The 20,923-nt window shown below is 40.5% G+C and overlaps 1 protein-coding gene and 1 non-coding gene across 5 annotated transcripts in view; one reads left to right on the top strand and one right to left on the bottom strand.

Annotated features, from left to right (window-relative positions):
• Nucleotides 1-20,923, bottom strand: part of CSNK1G1 (casein kinase 1 gamma 1) — a 505,634-nt gene that overhangs the window by 96,986 nt on the left and 387,725 nt on the right. For all 4 annotated transcript variants that reach the window (XM_066344164.1, XM_066344161.1, XM_066344165.1 and 1 more), the window contains one exon: nucleotides 11,422-11,491. In XM_066344164.1, the coding sequence (XP_066200261.1) occupies nucleotides 11,422-11,491 (70 nt within the window). The remainder of the gene's footprint in view (nucleotides 1-11,421; nucleotides 11,492-20,923) is intronic.
• TRNAS-AGA (transfer RNA serine (anticodon AGA)) lies at nucleotides 15,786-15,861 on the top strand. Its single transcript has one exon. It is a non-coding gene; the product is annotated as a tRNA-Ser (tRNA).

Here is a 20,923-nt window from a genome sequence, read left to right as displayed (position 1 = left end):
CCAATGGAGCCTTGGCTGCAGGAGCGGAAGAGAGAGAAAGAGAGGAAGGAGAAAGGGAAGGGTGGAAAAGCAGACGGGCACTTCTCCTGTGTGCCTTGGCAGGGAATCAAACCCAGAACTTCCACACGCTGGGCCAACGCTCTACCACTGAGCCAACCGGCCAGGGCCCTTGCTGTCTTTTTTTTAATTGAGGATTAGCAACTCAGAGAGCCAAAGCAGAGGGAGCATTTTTTTTTTTTCAATCCGTTAAGATTTTGCTTCCCAGCAACTGTCATCAGTTTGGCTCAAATAAACTCATAACAATTCTTATAGGTCTGGACGTTTCTTATGTTGACATTTACTTGATGTAGTCTGACAGGATTCCAAAGAAGCCCACCAGGGACCTCCATGCAGGCCTGGACCTATGCTTGGCACTAGCAGGGGCCCATAGTGCCACACAGGCTCCTCCTCATTTTGCATCAGGTGAACTTGGGTGAGCTTCGCTTGAAAATCTGGACATACATGTTTTAAGATGAATCTTTGAAAGATGAACAGAGATGTTGCTGAGCTAAATATGCAATAACTTTCATGGTGCACATTATTGAAGGTTTTTATTTACTTCAATAAGAACTGCCCAACAAGCTGAATTAACTGTTCTAACTGAAGCTTGTCAACTGGCCAAAAATCAAATAGCCAATATTTACACAGATGGTAGCTATGCCCTTGATGTAGCTCACAACTATAATGTTGTGGAAGCAGCGAGGCTTCTTAACTTTCTCAGGGAAGCCCATAAAGAATGGAAAATAGGTTGCAGAATTATTAAATATGATATTAAAAAATTGAGTAAAAAAAAAATTGAGACAACTGGCAATTACCAAAATTCCAAAACATTCTAAAGCTGTCACCATGGAGGCAAAAGGAAATTATTTAGCTGATGCTGCAGCTAAGACAGGCAGCATTAACTAGCCAAATTATCCAAATCTGAGAATGCTTCTTGCTTCCTATTAAATTAATAAAAGGCTCTCTTTTATAGTTCTAACAAACAGCTACAGAAGAAAAGAGGATATGGCAACAAAAAGGGGTACTAGGCAGACAGATATGACTTGGACTCAATAGAATCCAATCTTATCTATAGAGGCTTAATGACCTATGCTTTATATGTACATAAGCTAACACATTTGGGTCCTAAAAAGATGACTTCATGAAGTAAACAATATTTTTGCTACTGTAGCTGAAAAAGTGTACAGAAGATATCCTATCTGTCCAAAATATAACCCTAAAAAGTATTCCATAGATCCTAAGAACAATTCCCACTCCCTTTAGATCCATTTGAAGTATGGCAATTTGATTTTATCCAAATGCCACCATTGCAGGGACACAAACACATGTTAGGTATAATTTGATGTTTTGGTGTTTTCTTTTGGGACTGTGCTGAGGCATTGCCTTGCAAAAGAGCAACAGCCTTAATGGTAGGTAAATAATTATTGGGGAAGAAAATCAATTCCCAATTGGGAAATTCCCTTTAAGTTAGTGGTTGAGGGATTCATTTTACTGGGCAAATAATGCAATCCATTTGTAATATTTGGCCTATTCTATAGTATTTTCACTGTGCCTATTAACCCCACTTCTCTGGATTGATGGCACAATTAAAACTCAATTTAGGTAAATTTTCAGAAGTTTTAATCTCCCTTGGCCAAAAGCTCTCTCTGTAATGCTTCTCAATTTGAAATCTACTTCTTTTGGTAAACATAGCCTTCCTCCTTATGAAATAGTCACCAGCCACCCTATGAATCTAGATAAAGGGGCACATGAGTCAACTTTACAAAAAGGAGACATTCTGCATTATTATCAAGGGCTCATTAACCAGCTTACAGGAATTGACAAATTAGTAACATTCATTTCACAGCATACTCCTGGGAGACAAAGACTTCAAAGACCATGACTTATAACCAGGAGATTTTTGTACACCACCGGTAAAGACATTAATTAAAGACTCTCCAACACTGTTGGAAGGTACCTTATCAGATGCCTAACCATGAATGGACATCTGCCCGTCTGACACTAGCCTCCACCTACAGCACAGATCAAAGACTTCTCAAGGATAAGAAGCTGGTGACATCAGTGATTGCTATCCCAACACATCAACAAGGCGTATATACCTACAATTATGTTGAAGTTCATTAATTCGTCTTTACCTGTCTGCTAATATTAATAATAGTTAAACTTGTTCTTTGAGCTTTTCTTAAACTTTGCATATATAGCCCAACTGTAAATACTGTAATTGCTAAATTACACTAGTATAAGATAACTTTTGTATTTTCAGTAATTCTCCCTTTATGGTTTCATTTTGAAATTTAGAAAAAATGCTATTGCAAAAAGAAAGAAAGGGATGTGTATGTTTTCAAGAGAAGTTAATAGAAAGAAGTTTGTCCTAATAAGTTGGTTATGTTGGAATGAGAAAAAAGAGACAAATTAAAAAGAACAAGGCAAGTTGTAGAAGGTTAGTAGAAAAGGAATATTGAGAAAGGAATTTTACTTATGTAAAATGCTAGAACCAGATTAAGGGAATGTACTTTACCACCTGACCCAACAAAGACTATTAACTATACTAATTCAGATGGAAGCTGAAGTGGCTATATAAACATGGCCCTCTGTAACTACTGCTGAGGCACAGGAAAGGTACTTAGGAAACTCTTACTGTCCTCTTGGTCTTTGAATTTTTTAATTAATTTTATTTATCTTTTTTTTTTTTTTTTGAGAGAGAGAGAGAGAAAATGAGAGAGAGAAGTGGGGGAGGAGCAGAAAGCATCAACTCCCATATGTGCCTTGACCAGGCAAGCCTGGGGTTTCAAACCAGCAACCTCAGCGCTCTAGGTCGACACCTTAACCACTGCCCCACCAGAGGTCAGGCTAGTCTCCGGAATTTTTAGACAGTAATCATTTATTTTTACAGCCTTGGCCCTGATTAAACCTTAAGGTTACAGCTACAACCAGTGGGAATCAGATTAATAACAACACTTTAGGGTATCTAATAGAAAGCAGATGGGCCATAGTAAATGGGAACTCATCTCATGATCAGATTATGAAAACCAGAGAGGTGTGTAGTTGCTCTCAAACTATAAGTACATATTACACTAGATGCAAAATACAAAGAAGTGGGACAGACAGTAAAACTTCAATTATAATATCTTATAGGTTAGAAATGATCCAAAGTATTTTTCTTTTTCGTTATTAGTGAGAGAGACAGACAGAGAAAGAGAGAGACAGAAGAACAGAAAGGGAGATGAGAAGCATCAGTTCTTTGTTGTGGCTCCTTAGTTGTTCACTGATTGCTTTCTCATATGTACCTTGACTGGGGGGGTCTCCATCAGAGCCAGTGACCCATTGCTCAAGCCATCAACCTTTGTGTTCAAGCCAGCAACCATGGGGTCATGTCTATGATCCTACGCTCAAGCTGGTAAGCCTGTGCTCAAGCCAGCAACCTCGGGGTTTTGAACCTGGGTCCTCTGTGTCCCAGTCTGACGCTCTATCCACTGTGCCACTGCCTGGTCAGGCTCCGCCATATGTTATATACTTGCATGCTCATTACTGTATCTAGAGTTCTGTTTTCTTACCATTTGCCTCTATCTCCATTTTCTTTTATTTATTTCTGCCCTTTCTGACTCATTTCCTCTCCCTCTCTCCCTTTTTCTGCCATTTCTGCTGCATGCTTGGATCTGGTTTGTTCATCTTTCATTTAATTACCAAACATATATTATACTATGCCCTTATCATATGGCCAGCCCATATCTAGCTATGAATCTTCATGCTCATACTGTCTCTCTTCCACATTTAGACTTCCTGTGTGTTTAGGCCACTGGTTTTGCCTATCTCTGTCCCAAACCTATCATCCGTCAAGTCCCATTCTTGTGTGTTTGGATATAAGCAAAAGTGGGAGGTATATGGGATAAAAGGGTTGTGGGCAGGGAAATTTTTAAATCGACAATGTATGTACTCTCCTAAGTAGAAGAACTCTGAGAACATAGGGAAACCTAAAAACATTCCTATAACATGAAAATAAGTTTGGGGCTTACCTATGGTGTCTATCATACAATTAACACAACACTGATGACTGAAGAAAATGATAAGAAAATAAGAGGTCCTGGCTGGGTTGCTGGGAATACAATGTTGTTCTGGTGCACCGAGGTCATGTGTTCGATCCCTGGTCAGGGCACACGTGAGAAGCAACCAATGAGGGCATAACTAAATGGAACTAAATGGAACGAGCAGATGCTTCTACCCGTCTTCCTTCCCCTGTCGCTCTCTTTTCCCCTTCCTCTCGATTTCAAATCACTGAAAAAGTTTAAAAATAAAATAAGAAAAATGGTTAAAACTCAAAGGGTGCTTTCATCTGCTGATTCCAAGGCTTACAGCTTTTCATTACCATGATTAAAAACTGCTGGTTTGCCCTGGCCGGTTGGCTCAGTGGTAGAGTGTCAGCCTGGCGTGCAGAAGTCCCGGGTTCAATTCCTGGCCAGGGCACACAGGAGAAGCGCTCATCTGCTTCTCCACCCCTCCCCCTCTCCTTCCTCTCTGTCTCTCTCTTCCCCTCCCGCAGCCAGGGCTCCATTGGAGCAGAGATGGCCCGGGCACTGGGGATGGCTCCTTGGCCTCTGCCCCAGGTGCGAGTGACTCTGGTTGCAACAGAGCAACGCCCCGGAGGGGCAGAGCATCGCCCCCTGGTGGGCAGAGCGTCGCCCCTGGTGGGCATGCCCAGTGGATCCCGGTCGGGCGCATGCGGGAGTCTGTCTGACTGTCTCTCCCCGTTTCCAGATTCAGAAAAATACAAAAACAACAACAACAACAAAAAAAAACCTGCTGGTTTTTTTCCTGTGAAGCTGGATCATTGTACCAAACCAATACTGAAGCTACCAGAAGGGCAAGCAAATTCCAGGGAATCTTCAGACAATCTTTAAGTCCCTGACTCCTAATCTGTGTACACAGAATAATCTATAGAAACTACAGCTGAAAAGTGTAACTGTGCTCAATACCAAAGCTCTTTGTGCCTTGAAAAATGAAAACACGATCACATAGGTTGGAATGAAGCAAAAATATGACAAAACAAGAATATATTTGATTTAGTCACAGAGAAAATCTAAAACTTTGACTCTTCAACACTAAGGAAGGAATAATAAAATAATTTTTCATAGTCATTACATATAGTTACAAAGTTTCATGTTTAAAAAGTTTTCCTTTGTAATAAATTTAGAAATACTCCAGCAACCTCAGGTTTCAACCATAATTTGCAAATAAACACCTACCCCTCCCCTAGCTATCCAATTATGTGAAACACTAGATAATGTTACCATTTTGATTCATGGTTCATTTTGCCAGGGTTATATTTATAAAATTAAATTATTAAAAAATAAGTTTATGTTTTCTAAAACTAAGGAAGATACCAAGTATAATACGTGTATCAGGATGTTTCTTTTATAGTAATGTAGTCTTTACAAGTTTTTATTTTTAATATAATCTCAGAGTTCCAATAGGTCTTAAACATTCATGTATTCTGACTTTTTACCCAGTGCACAAGTGCCCTTACGACACCCAAAATGCATCACTGTTCAGCTTTTGCCTAAAAACTGCCTTCCCTTTAAAGGACAGGAAATCCTATTGCATAAGACAACTTATTACAGTTCACAATTTGTTTTTTAAAACCTATAAGAAGGTATTTGGAAAGACAGGAAACAAGGTTTTGTATCACTTTATTACCACTTGTTGAACTTACCCCTGAAACTTAACACACAGCTCAAGAGAAATGGGGACAGAAACAGGTTGCTTGGTGATGGAACAGGTAAGAGAAAACCATAAAGTCACTGCTGCAGTCTTTTAAAAAAAATAAGTAGATATTGCACAACAATGAATTAAAAACAAAACAAGTAATCTGTATTTTTAAAAAATAAAATTAGTTATAATAATAATGGTCAGGGCAAAAAAAGGCAAAATACTAGAGAATTAAAGTCAAATGTAAGAGTGACACTGCTTCCCATTTCTACTCACACTCTTCCGAGGTAATCATTACTAAATTTTAGGTATATCCACTCAGATATTTTCTATGCTCATGCAGGCACATGTGTATTATATATTATATATATTTCTTATACTATACAATTACAATCATGCTATACTGTTTTGTAAACTTTTTCACTTAAAAATGTGTTGAGGTATCTTTCCGTAAGTATATAGCATTCTACCTTCTTTTTAACAGTTAATTCCATGGTATAAATATATTATCATTTATTTATCCAGATCCACAGTGATGATATCTAGATTAGTTTCACACTGTTCTAATTGTTATACAAAGCCAAAATTTATCTTTTGTGATTTATTTCAATAATTTTTGCTCTAGAATCATATGGAATAAACTGACTCTATCATTTAATAGTTCTCTGAACATCTGAAAGATCACCACTATATAATATAAATGGGAATAAATGAAAGAACACATGAATGAAAGTTTTGAGTCATAATATTCAAGTATCAGAAATCAAAAAGGAAAAAGAATGTCCTCAAATAAAAGTAATCTAAATATTTAACAACAGAAAATGGGTGCCTAAATTAAGATCTTTGAAGCTAATGGGATATTATACAATGATTAGAAACATGGAGACTCTTCTGCATCATAACAAATGTTACAATGCTAAGTGAAAAAAAAACATGCTGCTGCATGTGAACTGAGTGAGATTAACTATATCTGCATATAAAAAGGAGAGAAATATTCAAATAAAGTATAGCTGCATTAGGATGGTAAGAGGCATGGATCATTTCCTTTCAAAATATCTTTAATATTTTATAATTTGTTTCTACAATAAATCAAGAAAAGAAAAAAATGATAGCTATTAAGAAGATCAAGATCTTCATTCTCAGTTTCAAGGCCCTCAAGGCCCTCAAGTCCCCCTTTACTTTCTTGATTATCTTGAGATATAACCTTCATAGTAAATAATCAGGTCTTAAAACTCTTCTTTTTTTTCAGGCAAGAGGAGGGGACACAGTGAGTGAGGCAGACTCCCACAAGCACCCCAACTTGGATCCACCCAGCAACCCCATCTGAGGCTGATGCTTGAGTACAGAGCTATTTTTAGCACCCATGGATTAGAGCTATTGTCAGCAACCCGGGCTACACTCAACCCTACTGAGCCACTGGCTGCAGGAAGAGAAGGAGGGGAGGAGCATATGGTCACTACTTCCATGTTCCCTGACCAGGAATTGAACCCAGGATATCCATATGCTGGGCTGATACTCTATCCACTGAGCCACTGGCCATAAAACTCTTGATGGCAAAGCTATAATCAGCAAACAAAGCTTCAAGTATCACTGCCCACTATAGAATAGTGTGGAATAGAATGGGATGGGATGGGATGGAAGGGGATAGAAGGGAATAGAATGGAAGGAGTCAGAGATCAAACAAGGAAAAGAGGCAATCAGCAAGAGCTCCAACTTAAACCATGTTCATAAACATCCAGTGCTACCACTTTTGTTCTAGCTCCACATGAGTAGAAAACTGATACGAATTTCCAGATCACTTGGTTAGGGAATTAAGGGGTCAAAACACCAACATAATAGTTAAGATCTAAGTACTTCAGGAAGAAATGGTCATCTTTCCAAGCAAACACAGGAATGTCAAGTCTCAAACTTAGGTCACAATAGCAACAGCAAGATTCTTCAAATTTATCATCACTCTTTTTTCCAAAATTTCCTCATTCATTTCTCCAAAATTTCCATCCATTTATTGTTGAAGGAAAAATGATTAATTTCTTCAATGAACCTAAGTCACAATAAGCTTTTTCCTTTAAATATTCCATGTTATAATACCCAATATTTTGCGAATCACTGGGCTGTACTGAATAATGACAAAGCACTAAGGAGTAAAAACAACGATCATATTATTTTGATTAACTGTGTGCCATTTATTTACAATGCCACTATATCACCTTGGTTCTATTTTCCCAAGTATAAGATATTCTCATGTGGCCCTGGCCGGTTGGCTCAGCGGTAGAGCGTTGGCCTGGCGTGCGGGGGACCCGGGTTCGATTCCCAGCCAGGGCACATAGGAGAAGCGCCCATTTGCTTCTCCACCCCCCCCCCCTCCTTCCTCTCTGTCTCTCTCTCTTCCCCTCCCGCAGCCAAGGCTCCATTGGAGCAAAGATGGCCCGGGCACTGGGGATGGCTCCTTGGCCTCTGCCCCAGGCGCTACAGTGGCTCTGGTCGCGGCAGAGCGATGCCCCAGAGGGGCAGAGCATCGCCCCCTGGTGGGCAGAGCCTCGCCCCTGGTGGGCGTGCCGGGTGGATCCCGGTCGGGAGCATGCGGGAGTCTGTCTGCTGTCTCTCCCCGTTTCCAGCTTCAGAAAAATACAAAAATACAAAAAAAAAAAAGATATTCTCATGTATAGGAGGCACCTTAATTTTGGGGCCCAAAATTGGGGGGGGAAAGTATTACATAAAGTTACTGAACTCAAGTTTTGTTCATCTAAAACAATGAGCGCAAAACAAGCGTGAAAAAGTGGGAAATGCAAGTAAAAAATCTACAACCACTGTATAAGACACACCCAGGTTTTAGATCCCCAATTTTTTGAAATCAGTATGTCTTATACATGAGAAAATATGGTATGTATTCTGGCTGCTCAAGCATTAACTACTGATGAGATAAGTCACATCTGCAGCTGAGAACTCACTCTAGAAAAATGGGGAGAGAAATCCTTGTGATTTTATGTTAGAAGTTCTAGTGTTAGGCCCTGGCCGGTTGGCTCAGTGGTAGAGCGTTGGCCTGGCGTGCGGAAGTCCTGGGTTCGATTCCCGGCCAGGGCACACAGGAGAGGTGCCCATCTGCTTCTCCACCCCTCCCCCTCTCCTTCCTCTCTGTCTCTCTCTTCCCCTCCTGCAGCTGAGGCTCCATTGGAGCAAAAGACGGCCCGGGCACTGAGGATGGCTCCATGGCCTCTGCCCCAGGCGCTAGAGTGGCTCTGGTCGCAACAGAGCGATGCCCCGGATGGGCAGAGCATTGTCCCCTGGTGGGCGTGCTGGGTGGATCCCGGTCGGGCGCATGCGGGAATCTGTCTGACTGCCTCCCTGTTTCCAGCTTCAGAAAAATACAAAAAAAAAAAAAAAGAAGTTCTAGTGTTTGTGATCACATTTATAATGAGACATGTTGAAATCTTGTCTACTTTCTTGTCAACTTAACTACTTTGAAAATAAATTTCCTTTTTTGTCTATCCCTAGAAACTATTTTTATTAATAACTTGGCAAAAATCGAAAAAGGTATGCTTATCAAATCATCCTAACTTCTGTCACCAAAATAATTTCAAACTGCCTACTATGTGAAAGAACAATGTTGGACCTTGAACAACTGAGACACAAGGGTGAAGAAGGTACAAGCCCTGTTCTTAAGGAGCTTATAGTCTTATGGGTGAGAGAGTATGCAATTACAATTAAAAACCAGTCAGCCTGACCAGGCAGTGGCGCAGTGAATAAAGCGTTTGCCTGGGATGCAGAGGTCACCGGCTTGAGTGCAGGCTCATCTGGCTTGAGAGCAGGTTCATCTGGCTTGAGCATGGGCTCACCAGCTTGAGTGCAGGGTCACTGGCTTGAGAGTGGGATCACAGACGTGACCCCACAGTCTCTGGCTTGAAGTGCAAGGTCACTAGCTTGAACAAGAGGTCACTGGCTCAGCTGTAGCTTCCCCGTCAAGGCATATATGAGAAAGCAATCAATGAACAACTAAGGTGCTGCAACAAAGAATTGATGCTTCTCATCTCTCTTCCTGCCTATCTGTCTCTATTTGTCCCTCTGTCTCTCTCTCGCTTAAAAAAATAAATAAATAAATAAATAAATAAAACTAGTCAATACATAATAATTAGTAACAGAATCAGGATTGAAAAATATCCCAGTATTACTAATAATGGGATAAAATAACATGGCATCTAACAAGAGGTTTAGGTGGTCAAAATCAATTTTTAACCATAAAATGCAGAAAGCCTTGGTTGATGGAAGCTTATATAAAAAATATGTAAAGGTTTCAGCTAAGTAAAACTCTATATAATCATAAAAGTCAATTATGTGGAATGGCTGTTAAAACAACTACTTTAAATTAAAAGAAATATTGTGTCCAGATCAAGGATGATAATCCCACTGTCTCCATATCCAGAGTTACTAGTGCTGTTTTATGAAGCTCATTTAAGGAGGACATAACGAAACTAGAAGTGATTGTGTTTGTGCGTTTGCATTCACACGCGCACACGTATTCATGCTTGCTAGAGGAGCAACGATAGCACGTATTTATAAATCACATTTTGGAAAAAGACTGAAGAAGTGAAGGCACGTGGCTTAAAACAAGACCTGGAGGTGAGTGGTAGAGGAGAGAGTATATAATAATTTTGACAAATGCCTCTCAGTTGGTAACACAGGGTTCAACAGTGCTCCATGAAAATTTTAAAAAGGCAAATTTTGGCCCAAATCTGAAGAACTTCTGATGCCTTGGGATTTCCAACAATGAATGACCTTAAAGAACAATAAACTCTATAGGTAGAAGTAGTTAAGCAGAGATGTATGATCAATTGTTAAGCAACTCTGACACTGGGAAGAAATTTATAACAGAGATCTTAAGCTCTTCCTAGGTTGGAAAATCTTGTGGCTACCACGTTAGCTGCAGCAAGAATATTAAAAGTCTTAGTGGACCACCTCAAAAAGCAGAAAAAATGTCAGAAATCACCACTGAACTTCACATAAGACCTAAAAGGTTTTATGACTCTTAGATGATTGTCAGAAGAGATACTGGGTGCTGAAGAGAGCTTGGTGGATTTGAGCATCAGCCCCAGATGGGGGCTGCCAGGTAGATCCCTGTCAGCGCACATGTGGGAGTGTGTCTCACTATCTCTCCTCCTCTCACTTAAAAAAAAAAATCCTCAAAGGTCATAGATTATCACAATTATACAGATAACTCTTACAAATTAATGAGAACAATGAATTAAATGACAGCATTACAGTATTTTAGAATGTGTATTTATAATATATCTTTAAAACTTAAATATACTAGTCTTAATATGGCAAAATATAGCTTGCAAATCACCAACCATTATTCCTTTCATTTGGTATACATAAAGAAATAGAAAGAGAATGAGTAAACTACCAAAAAGCAAAACTCCATACCATGTGTATTTCAGGTAGGTGAAAGCATTCAAAAGTTGGTTTACAGGCACAGTAATAATACCACATGTCCCCAATTAACAAAACTACTCCTCCAGGAGCCAAAAAGCAAGTAGCGATTTAGTTGACTATGTTTATTTATCTGCCTAGCAAGAAGAGGAGATATATGGTCTGGTACGAGTAAAGTAATCAAGAAAACGTGTGTATTTTTAGGGCTTCTATTAAGCTGTATGTTAGAAAATAAAGAAAATAGATTTGACTTACCTGCACTGCCAAGCTGTTTATAAAATCTGTACTCTAAATGAAGCTGTGGAGCTCGTGATTTTATTGGTTCCTGAAAGCCAAAAAGAGATATTGTGATTAGATGTGGACAAGTAGAATTTTTCTACTCCTAGGTTTTAAGCATAAACCAGAGCTAAGACCACTTAATATTTATTTTTATTTTTTTGACTCTAAGTAATTTTTTATTTTTCAATTACAGCTGAGATATGTTATGTTAGTTTCAGGTGTACAACCCAGTGATTAGACATTATATAACTAAATGATTATCCTGCTAAATCTTGTACCCACCTGATACCATATAGTTATTACTATATTACTGACTATATTCCCTATGCTGTACTTGACATCCCAGTGACTATACTTCTTAATCCTTCACCTTTTTCACTTAGAAGACTACTTAATATTTTAGAGATCATATCCATATAAGATATCATTTTCTTTCCACAATTTCTCTCTGAAATCACAGTAGGAGAAAGATGAAACTGATTTACATATAATTCTTTCCATAGATATTTAAATAAAACTACTCTTAGCTCTGGCCAAATACTGTAACTTGGTTGGTTAGAGCATAGTCCTGATATATCAAGGTTGCAGGTTCAATCTCTGGTTAGAGCACATACAAGAACAGATCAATATTTTTGTCTCTCTCTCCCCCTTCTTCTCTCTCTAAAATCAGTAAATAAATTAAAATAAATAAATATACTCTGTATGTGCCATCTTTCAAAGATAGCTCTCCCTCATCATAAAGTGTTCTCTGATATGTATTCTCCTGGAACATCGATGTCAAACCTTTTAATTAACTGCCAGCATGTATTTCCTGATTGTTTTATTATAAATTTGGGGTAATAAATAGTTTTATTATTTTTTTAAAAAAATTATATTTGTTCAGAAAAAATATTCCAAGTACAGAAAAATTAGGAAGAGGCTAAAAATGAGCATCTATCACTTTATAGAGAAGCACTATTAAGATTTTGGTGAATGTCTTTCCAAATATTTATTTATATAAACTTAATATATAAATAGACTAAAACATTTTTTAAATAAATAAAATCATGCTATGTATGTTATTCTGTAATGTGCCCTTAAATTCAGCAATGTGAGAATGACATCTTTCCATGCAGTAAGTAAAGCTGTATATTATTTATTTATTTATTTGAGAGAGACAGAAAGGGAGAGATAAAAAATATCAACTCATAGTGTGGCACTTTAGATGTTCACTGATTGCTTCTCATATGTACCTTGACTGGGGGCTCCAGCCAAGCCAGTGACCCCTTGCTCAAGCCAGCGATCTTTGGGCTCAAGCTAGTGACCTTGGGATCATGTTAATGACCCCATGCTTTAGCTAGGAACCCATGCTCAAACTGGTGAGCCTGACCTCATGCCCCATAAGCCCCTGCTCAAGCCAGTGACCTCAGGTCTTCAAATCTACAACCCTAGGTTGACAGGTTGATGCTCTATGCACTACACCAATACCAGTCAGGCTGTGTATTCTTTTTTTTTTTTTTTTTTTAATATCTTGGGTTTTTTTCTGTAGGGAGAAGTGAGGAGGCAGAGAGACAGACTCCCACATGTGCCCGACCGAGATCCACCTGACAAGCCCACTAGGGGGCGATGTTCTGCCCATTTGGGGCATTGCTCCATTGCAACCAGAGCTATTCTAGCACTTGAGGTGGAAGCCATGGAGCCATTCTCAGTGCCCGGGCCAATGGAGCCTTGGCTGCAGGAAGAGAAGAGAGAGAGAAAGGAGAAGGAGAAGGGTAGAGAAGTAGATGGGCACTTCTCCTGTGTGCCCTGACTGGGAATCGAACCTGAGTCTTCCACATGCTGAGTTAATGCTCTACCATTGAGCCAATTGGCCAGGGCATATATTATTTTTAATGGCTACAATACTCCTCTGTCTGTCTGTATGTACACATACACACACACAAACAATAACTTTTGGACACTTAGATTGCTTTCAGTTTCAATATTATACATAATGCTGTAGAAAAAAATTGTTTATTTCATTTTACATTTAAGAGAATTAGATTATAAATGTAATTAAAATATGTAATCAATACAGTGTTCAAGTTTTCAAAGATTGAGTTTTCTAAAGATCCTGAAGAGAAGATAAAGTAGACAAACTACCACACTTTGCTCTATACCAAACTTCAAGAATTACCTGGTTAATTATTCTGAATTGAAGTATACCAGGCAACTAGGTAAAAAGAAATCAAACATTACCCTAAAGGATATATCTGCATACCCATTAGAATGGCTATTATCAAAACCACAGAAAATAACAAGTATAGGTAATAATATGGAGAAACTGGAATCCTTGTGCATTGCTGGTGTGAATATAATATGGTGAAGCTACTGTGGAAAACAGTGTGACAACTTCTCAAAAAAATTAAACATGGAATTACCATATGATCCACAATCTCAGTTCTATATATTTACCAAAAAAATCAGGACTCAAATTGATATTTCTACACCCAAATTCATAGCAGCATTATTTATAATACTCAAAAGGTAGAAGCAACCCAAGTATCTATCAACGAATGAATGTATAAACAAAATGCAAGTAGCCCTGGCCAGATAGCTCAGTTGGTTGAAACAACATAACGAAAATTGCAGGTTCGATCCCTGTCAAGGCATATACAAGAAGAAACCAACAAATGTACAACTAAGTGGAACAACAAATTGATGCTTTTCTCTCTCCCTAAAATCAATAAATAAAAATTTTAAAAGGTGTGTATATTTGGTTTCAAGTGAAAGATGAAATACGATTTAGTTGTAACAAGGACATTCTGACACATGCTATAACTTGGACGAACCTTAAGGACATCATACAAAATGAAATAAGTCAGTCACACTTATGGAGTAGTCAAATTCATAGAGACAGAAAGTTGAGGTGGCTTCCAGGAACTGGTGGCAGAGGAAATGGGGAGTTAGTGTTTAATGGGCACAGGATTTTAACTGAGGAAGATAAAAAAGTTCTAGAGATGGGTGCTCAACAATGTGAATGTATTTAATACCACTGAACTGTACCCTTAAAAATGGTTAAAAAGGTAAATCTAGATACTAATTCCTTATCGTTTATAAGATTTTCAACTATTTTCTCCCACTTTACAGGTTGTCTTTTCACTCTGTTCAGAGTCCTGAGGTACAAAAAAATATTAATTTTATCAAGTCCAACTTATCTATATATCTTGTCTTGCTTGTGCTTTCTGTGTGATTACCAAGAAATCACTGCCAAATCCAATGTCATGAAGTTTTCCCCTGAAGTTTTCTTTTAGGAGGTTTAAATGTAGTTTTAGCTCTTACGTTTAGGTCTTTCATTCAATTTGAGCTAATTTTTGTAGATGGTCTAAGGTAAGGAAGGTAAGGATCCAACTTCACTGCATGTGGACATCCAGTTTTCCCACATAATTTGTTGAAAAACTGTCCTTTCTGCATTAAATGGTTACTAAACCTTTTTATTTACTTTTTAGTGAGAGGCAGACCTGAGAGAGAGAGATGAGAAGCATCAACTTGTAGCTGTGTCACTTTTTGTTGTTCATTGATTGCATCCCATATGTGCCTTGACTGGGTGGGCTCCAGTTGGGCCAGTGACCCCTTGCTCAAGCTAGTGACCTTGGTATCATGTTTCTGATCCTATGCTCAAGCTGGCGACCCTACGCTCAAGCTGGTAAGTCTGTGCTCAAGTCAGCGACCTGGGGTTTCAAGTCAGCGTCCCAAGTCGATGCTCTATTCACTGCGCCACTACTGGTCAGGCACTTAACCTATTTTTAAGATAGTATCAAAGGGCCTGACCTGTGGTAGCACAGTAGATAAAGTGTCGACTTGGTACACTGAGGTTGCTGGTTGGAAAATTGGGCTTGCCCAGTCAAGGCACATATAAGAAGCAAGTACTATGCTTCCCACTCTTCCTCTCCTTTCTCTATCGCTTTCTCCTTTTTTTTTTTTTTTTTTTTTTTTCATTTTTCCGAAGCTGGAAACAGGGAGGCAGTCAGACAGACTCCCGCATGTGCCCGACCGGGATCCACCTGGCATGCCCACCAGGGGGCGATACTTTGCCCCTCTGGGGCATCGCTCTGTTGCATCCAGAGCCATTCTAGCGCCTGAGGCAGAGGCCACAGAGCCATCCCCAGCACCCGGGCCATCTTTGCTCCAATGGAGCCTCGCTGCAGGAGGGGAAGAGAGAGACAAAGAGGAAGGAGAGGGGGAGGGGTGGAGAAGCAAATGGGCGCCTCTCCTGTGTGCCCTGGCCAGGAATCGAACCCGGGACTCCTGCACGCCAGGCCGAAGCTCTACCGCTGAACCAACCGGCCAGGGCCTCTCCTCTCTTTAAAATCAACAAATAGGCCCTGGCCGGTTGGCTCAGCGGTAGAGAGTCGGCCTAGAGTGCGGAGGACCTGGGTTCAATTCCCGGCCAGGGCACATAGGAGAAGCGCCCATTTGCTTCTCCACCCCTCCGCCGCGCTTTCCTCTCTGTTTCTCTCTTCCCCTCCCGCAGCCAAGGCTCCATTGGAGCAAAGATGGCCCGGGCGCTGGGCATGGCTCTGTGGCCTCTGCCTCAGGCGCTAGAGTGGCTCTGGTCGCAACATGGCGACGCCCAGGATGGGCAGAGCATCGCCCCCTGGTGGGCAGAGCGTCGCCCCTGGTGGGTGTGCCGGGTGGATCCCGGTCGGGTGCATGCGGGAGTCTGTCTGTCTCCCTGTTTCCAGCTTCAGAAAAATGAAAAAAAATAAATAAATAAAAATAAAATCAACAAATAAAATCTTTAAAAAAAGAAAGGAAGGCTGAAAGGAAGGAGATTCCACAGCTTCCCTTGATAATTAATGCTGGCTTCATGGTAGGGAATATATATAAAAAGATATGGAGGGATGACGTCAGAGTAATGGCGTGGTAGGAAGTGATACCGATAAATCTTCCCCAAAACTCAACAAGATCTTCAACCAGAAACAGAAAAACCTATCCTTGGAGCCTCCAGATGTTTTGCAATACACCCGAAGGTATGGTCGAGCGAAAAATTGGCTAAATATATAATCAAACCCCGAAGGAAATAGGAAGTAAGAAATGCTCCGCTTTCCTCACTAACCTAAATAGGGCTGCTTTCACTGGGAACTGAGAATATAGAAACTGATGCGGGCAAAGGGGGTGAATAGATCCAGGCCGCGGCACAAACGGCCGAACCAGGCTGTAGCACGGAGATCCAAGCTGAGGAAAAACTGTACCTGTGGCAACCCAGTCAATACAAGCTAACACTTGCACCAAACCCAGACAAAGAAAGACAAGTGGGGCAGCCATTTCCCCCGATCTCCTGGTCAGCGCGCACAGATAGTGAGCGAGAGATTCCTCCGAGTGCTTCAGCAGTGGGCACTCGTGTTACCCCACAGAGAGGCAGAGTCAGGGGCGTATGTGTGGGCCGAAAGCGGAATCTCTGGGCTGCCCCAACGCCCTGAAAAAGCTGCGCACGGGGAGGGAGTGAGAGCCAATTCCAACACTGCAACTTTTCCATGCGGGCGGGACTTTCACTCAGAGGGTGAGGCGGCTGGCCTGATATCCTGGTCGGCGCGCACGGAGAGTGGGCAAGAGATTCCTCCGAGCACCTCAGGAGTGGGCGCCCGTGTTATCCCACAGGGGGCAGAGTCAGAGGCCTCTGTGTGGGCCAAAAGTGGAATCTCCAGGCCACCCCAGTGCCCTGAAAAAGCCGCACACGGGGAGGGAGCGAGAGCCAATTCCAACGCTGGACCTTTTCCGTGAGGGCGGGGTTTTCACTCAGAGGGTGAGATTGCTGGCCTGATACCCTGGTCTGTGCGCGCAGAAAGTGAGCGAGAGTTTCCCCTGAGTGCCTCGGCAGTACGCGCCCGTGTTATCCCACAGAGGAGCAGAGTCAGGGGCCTTTGTGTGGGCCAAAAGCGGAATCTCCAGGCTGCCCCAGCGCCATGAAAAAGCCGCGAATGGGGAGGCAGCGAGAGCCAATTCCAACGCTGGAACTTTTCCGTGCGGGCGGGGGTTTCACTCAGAGTGTGAGACTTTCGGCCTGATATCCTGGTCTGTGCACGCAGATAGTGAGCGACTTTCCTCCAAACACTCCGGGAGTGGGCGCCTGCCCGAGTTACCAGACAGAGTAGCAGAGCCAGAGGTCTTTGAGTGGGCAGAAGCCCCGCCTGATTATGCTAGCAGCTCTGACTGAGCCTTACCCAGAGCCCTGTGGTGAGTGGGAATAGAGTGGGGAGTTGCCAGCTCTTTGAGCCTCTTACTATCCAGGCAGAGGCAGCAGCAACCCCATAGCTGGATTATCAGGCTACTAATTGAGGAAGGAAAGACTAGGAGAGAGGCTCCAGGAACTCGGACTCTCTCACTGTCGGAGCCTATAAATGCTAATGAGCCTCAACTGCCAACGAGACTGAAGCACAATACATGACATCGCCATAGAGACTTATCAACTGCAAACCTCTACCTGAGCATGCCAAAGGGGCAGAACCCGGGATACAGAGTCACCGACCAGGAAGAGGGAGAGAAAAGAAAAAGCAAGAAGATAACCTCTCAAAATCAAGAATAATCCGCAGACTTTATAACCTATCCCATTTTATTATATTTGTTCGTTTGTTTCTCTTATCTTCATTCTTGATTTTTTTTTTCCTCCTCCAATTTGGTCGTTTAACTCTCTGCCGGTCTTACTCTCTCCTCTTCTTGAACTACACTATCCATAAGTGTTACATCTCCCATTATCTTTTCTTTCCTCTTCCTTTCTCTCTATGAGGGTTGTACTCCAAAACCCTTAACTCTCTCTCTCTCTCTCTCTTTTTTCTTTTTTCTTCTTTTAGTGGTTCCCTCATTTTTTTCTCTCTTTCTTTTTTTTCTCCCTCTATATTAGTTTTTTTCTTTCTCCTTTACGTCTCCTCTCATTCAAACCTCAATAACGAACAAATTATCTTATCTGGGACTCAAACTTATGTTTGTGGCATTTTGGGGTGTTTTACTTCATCTTTTTAACTCACTAGCAGTGCTCCTATCCCTGGTTCTCAATTTTATCTAGTTCTTGTTCCACTAAATACAATAGTAATTTTTTAATTTGTCCCCACATTTTCCTGTTTCCCTCTTATTCCTCTCATCATAATTTTTAGTCAACCAACACCTAAAATCAAATCATTTTATTCTTGACCCAAATTTTTTCCTTATTTGCTTTTTGTGGGCCCATACCCCTTTTTTACTTTTTTTTCCCCCTTTATTACTTCTCCCCAATTCAGGCACTCCAGTACAGGCATTGTTTGTTCTATTTAGTACAATATAATTCACAGTTCACCACAAGATTTTCTCAAGAAAGAGGGGGGAGGAGAGGAGAGGAAAAAAGGAGGGGGTAGGAATAATTTCTTTTTTTTTAATTTTAATTTTATTTTATTTTTCTTTATTTAGTTATAAATTTTTTTTTTAAAAAAAACAACTCTTTTTGATTTTTTATTTTTATTTTTTTAACTTTTTATTCTTTATTAAATCTCATTACTACTATCAACAAAACCACCCTCAGATGCCATTAAGGAAGAGAAAATCGAATATCATGGATACAAAAGAAAGAGAGGTAACAGATAGATGAGGAAAAATCTATGGAGAAAAAATTTAATATATCGGAAACCTTGGAGTTAAATGACAGAGAACTTAAAATAGAAATCCTAAAAATACTCAGAGATATACAAGAAAACACAGAAAGGCAATTTAGGGAGCTCAGAAAACAACTCAATGAACACAAAGAATATATTTCCAAGGAAATTGAAACTATAAGAACAAATCAAACAGAGATGAAAAACTCAATTCACGAGCTGAAAAACGAGATAACAAGCTTAGCTAATAGAACAGGCCAGAAAGAAGGTAGGATTAGTGAAATAGAAGACAAGCAACTTGAGGCACAACAGAGAGAAGAAGAAAGAGACTCAAAAATTTTAAAAAATGAGATAGCCCTACAGGAATTATCTGACTCCATCAAAAAGAATAACATAAGAATAATAGGTATATAAGAGAGAGAAGAGAGAGAAAATGGAATGGAGAACATACTCAAACAAATAATAGATGAGAACTTCCCAAGCCTGTGGAAAGAACTAAAGCCTCAAATTCAAAAAGCACACAGAGCCCTGACCGGTTGGCTCAGCGGTAGAGCGTCGGCCTGGCGTGCGGGGGACCCGGGTTCGATTCCCGGCCAGGGCACATAGGAAAAGCACCCATTTGCTTCTCCACCCCCCCCCCAACTTCCTCTCTGTCTCTCTCTTCCCCTCCCGCAGCCAAGGCTCCATTGGAGCAAAGATGGCCCGGGCGCTGGGGATGGCTCCTTGGCCTCTGCCCCAGGCGCTAAAGTGGCTCTGGTCGCGGCCCAGCGACGCCCCGGAGGGACAGAGCATCGCCCCCTGGTGGGCATAGCATCGCCCCTGGTGGGCGTGCCCAGTGGATCCCGGTCGGGCGCATGCGGGAGTCTGTCTACTGTCTCTCCCCGTTTCCAGCTTTAGAAAAAAAATAAAAATAAAAAATAAAAAAAATAAAAAAGAAGCAAATAGAACTCCGAGTTTTCTTAACCCCAACAAACCTACTCCAAGGCACATCATAATGAAATTGGCACAAACCAACGGCAAAAAAAAAATTCTCAAGGCAGCCAGGGAAAAGAAAAATACAACATATAAAGGAAGGCCCATTAGATTATCATCAGATTTCTGAAGAGAAACTCTACAAGCTAGAAGAGAGTGGACCCCAATATTTAAAGTCCTGAAAGAGAGGAACTTTCAGCCACCAATACTATACCCATCAAAGCTATCCTTCAAATATGAAGGAGAAATAAAAACATTCACAGATACAGAAAAGATGAGGGAATTTATCATCGGAAAACCCCCACTCCAGGAATTACTAAAGGGGGTTCTCCAATCAGATACAAAGAACAAAAAAAAACCAAAGCCACAAGTAAAATCTCCAAGAATAACACAATAAAACCAAATTTAAACTGTGACAACAACAAAAAGAAAAGGGAGAGGCATTCAAGTTGGAAAAGAAGTAAAAATATCATTATTTGCAGATGATATGATATTGTATATAGAAAACCCTAAAGTCTCAGTCAAAAAGCTACTGGACCTGATAAATGAATTCAGCAAAGTGGCAGGATATAAAATCAATACTCAGAAATCAGAGGCATTTTTATATGCCAATAAGGAACAGTCAGAAAGAGAAATTAAGGAAACAATCCCCTTCACAATTACAACCAAAAAAATTAAGTATCTAGGAGTAAACTTAACCAAGGAGACTAAAGAATTGTACTCGGAAAATTACAAAGCATTGATAAAAGAAATCAAGGAAGATACAAACAAGTGGAAGCATATACCGTGCTCATGGTTAGGAAGAATAAACATCATTAAAATGTCTATATTACCCAAAGCAATCTATAAATTCAATGCAATACCAATTAAAATACCAATGACTTTGTTATATGTGGTCAAAGATATAGACCACATATAACAAAAAT

The sequence above is a fragment of the Saccopteryx leptura genome, chromosome 6 (assembly GCF_036850995.1).
Source record: "Saccopteryx leptura isolate mSacLep1 chromosome 6, mSacLep1_pri_phased_curated, whole genome shotgun sequence".
Taxonomy (NCBI): Eukaryota; Metazoa; Chordata; class Mammalia; order Chiroptera; family Emballonuridae; genus Saccopteryx; species Saccopteryx leptura.
The sequence above is the reverse complement of the archived record's forward strand: the minus strand, read 5'-3'. Positions and strand labels throughout refer to the sequence as shown.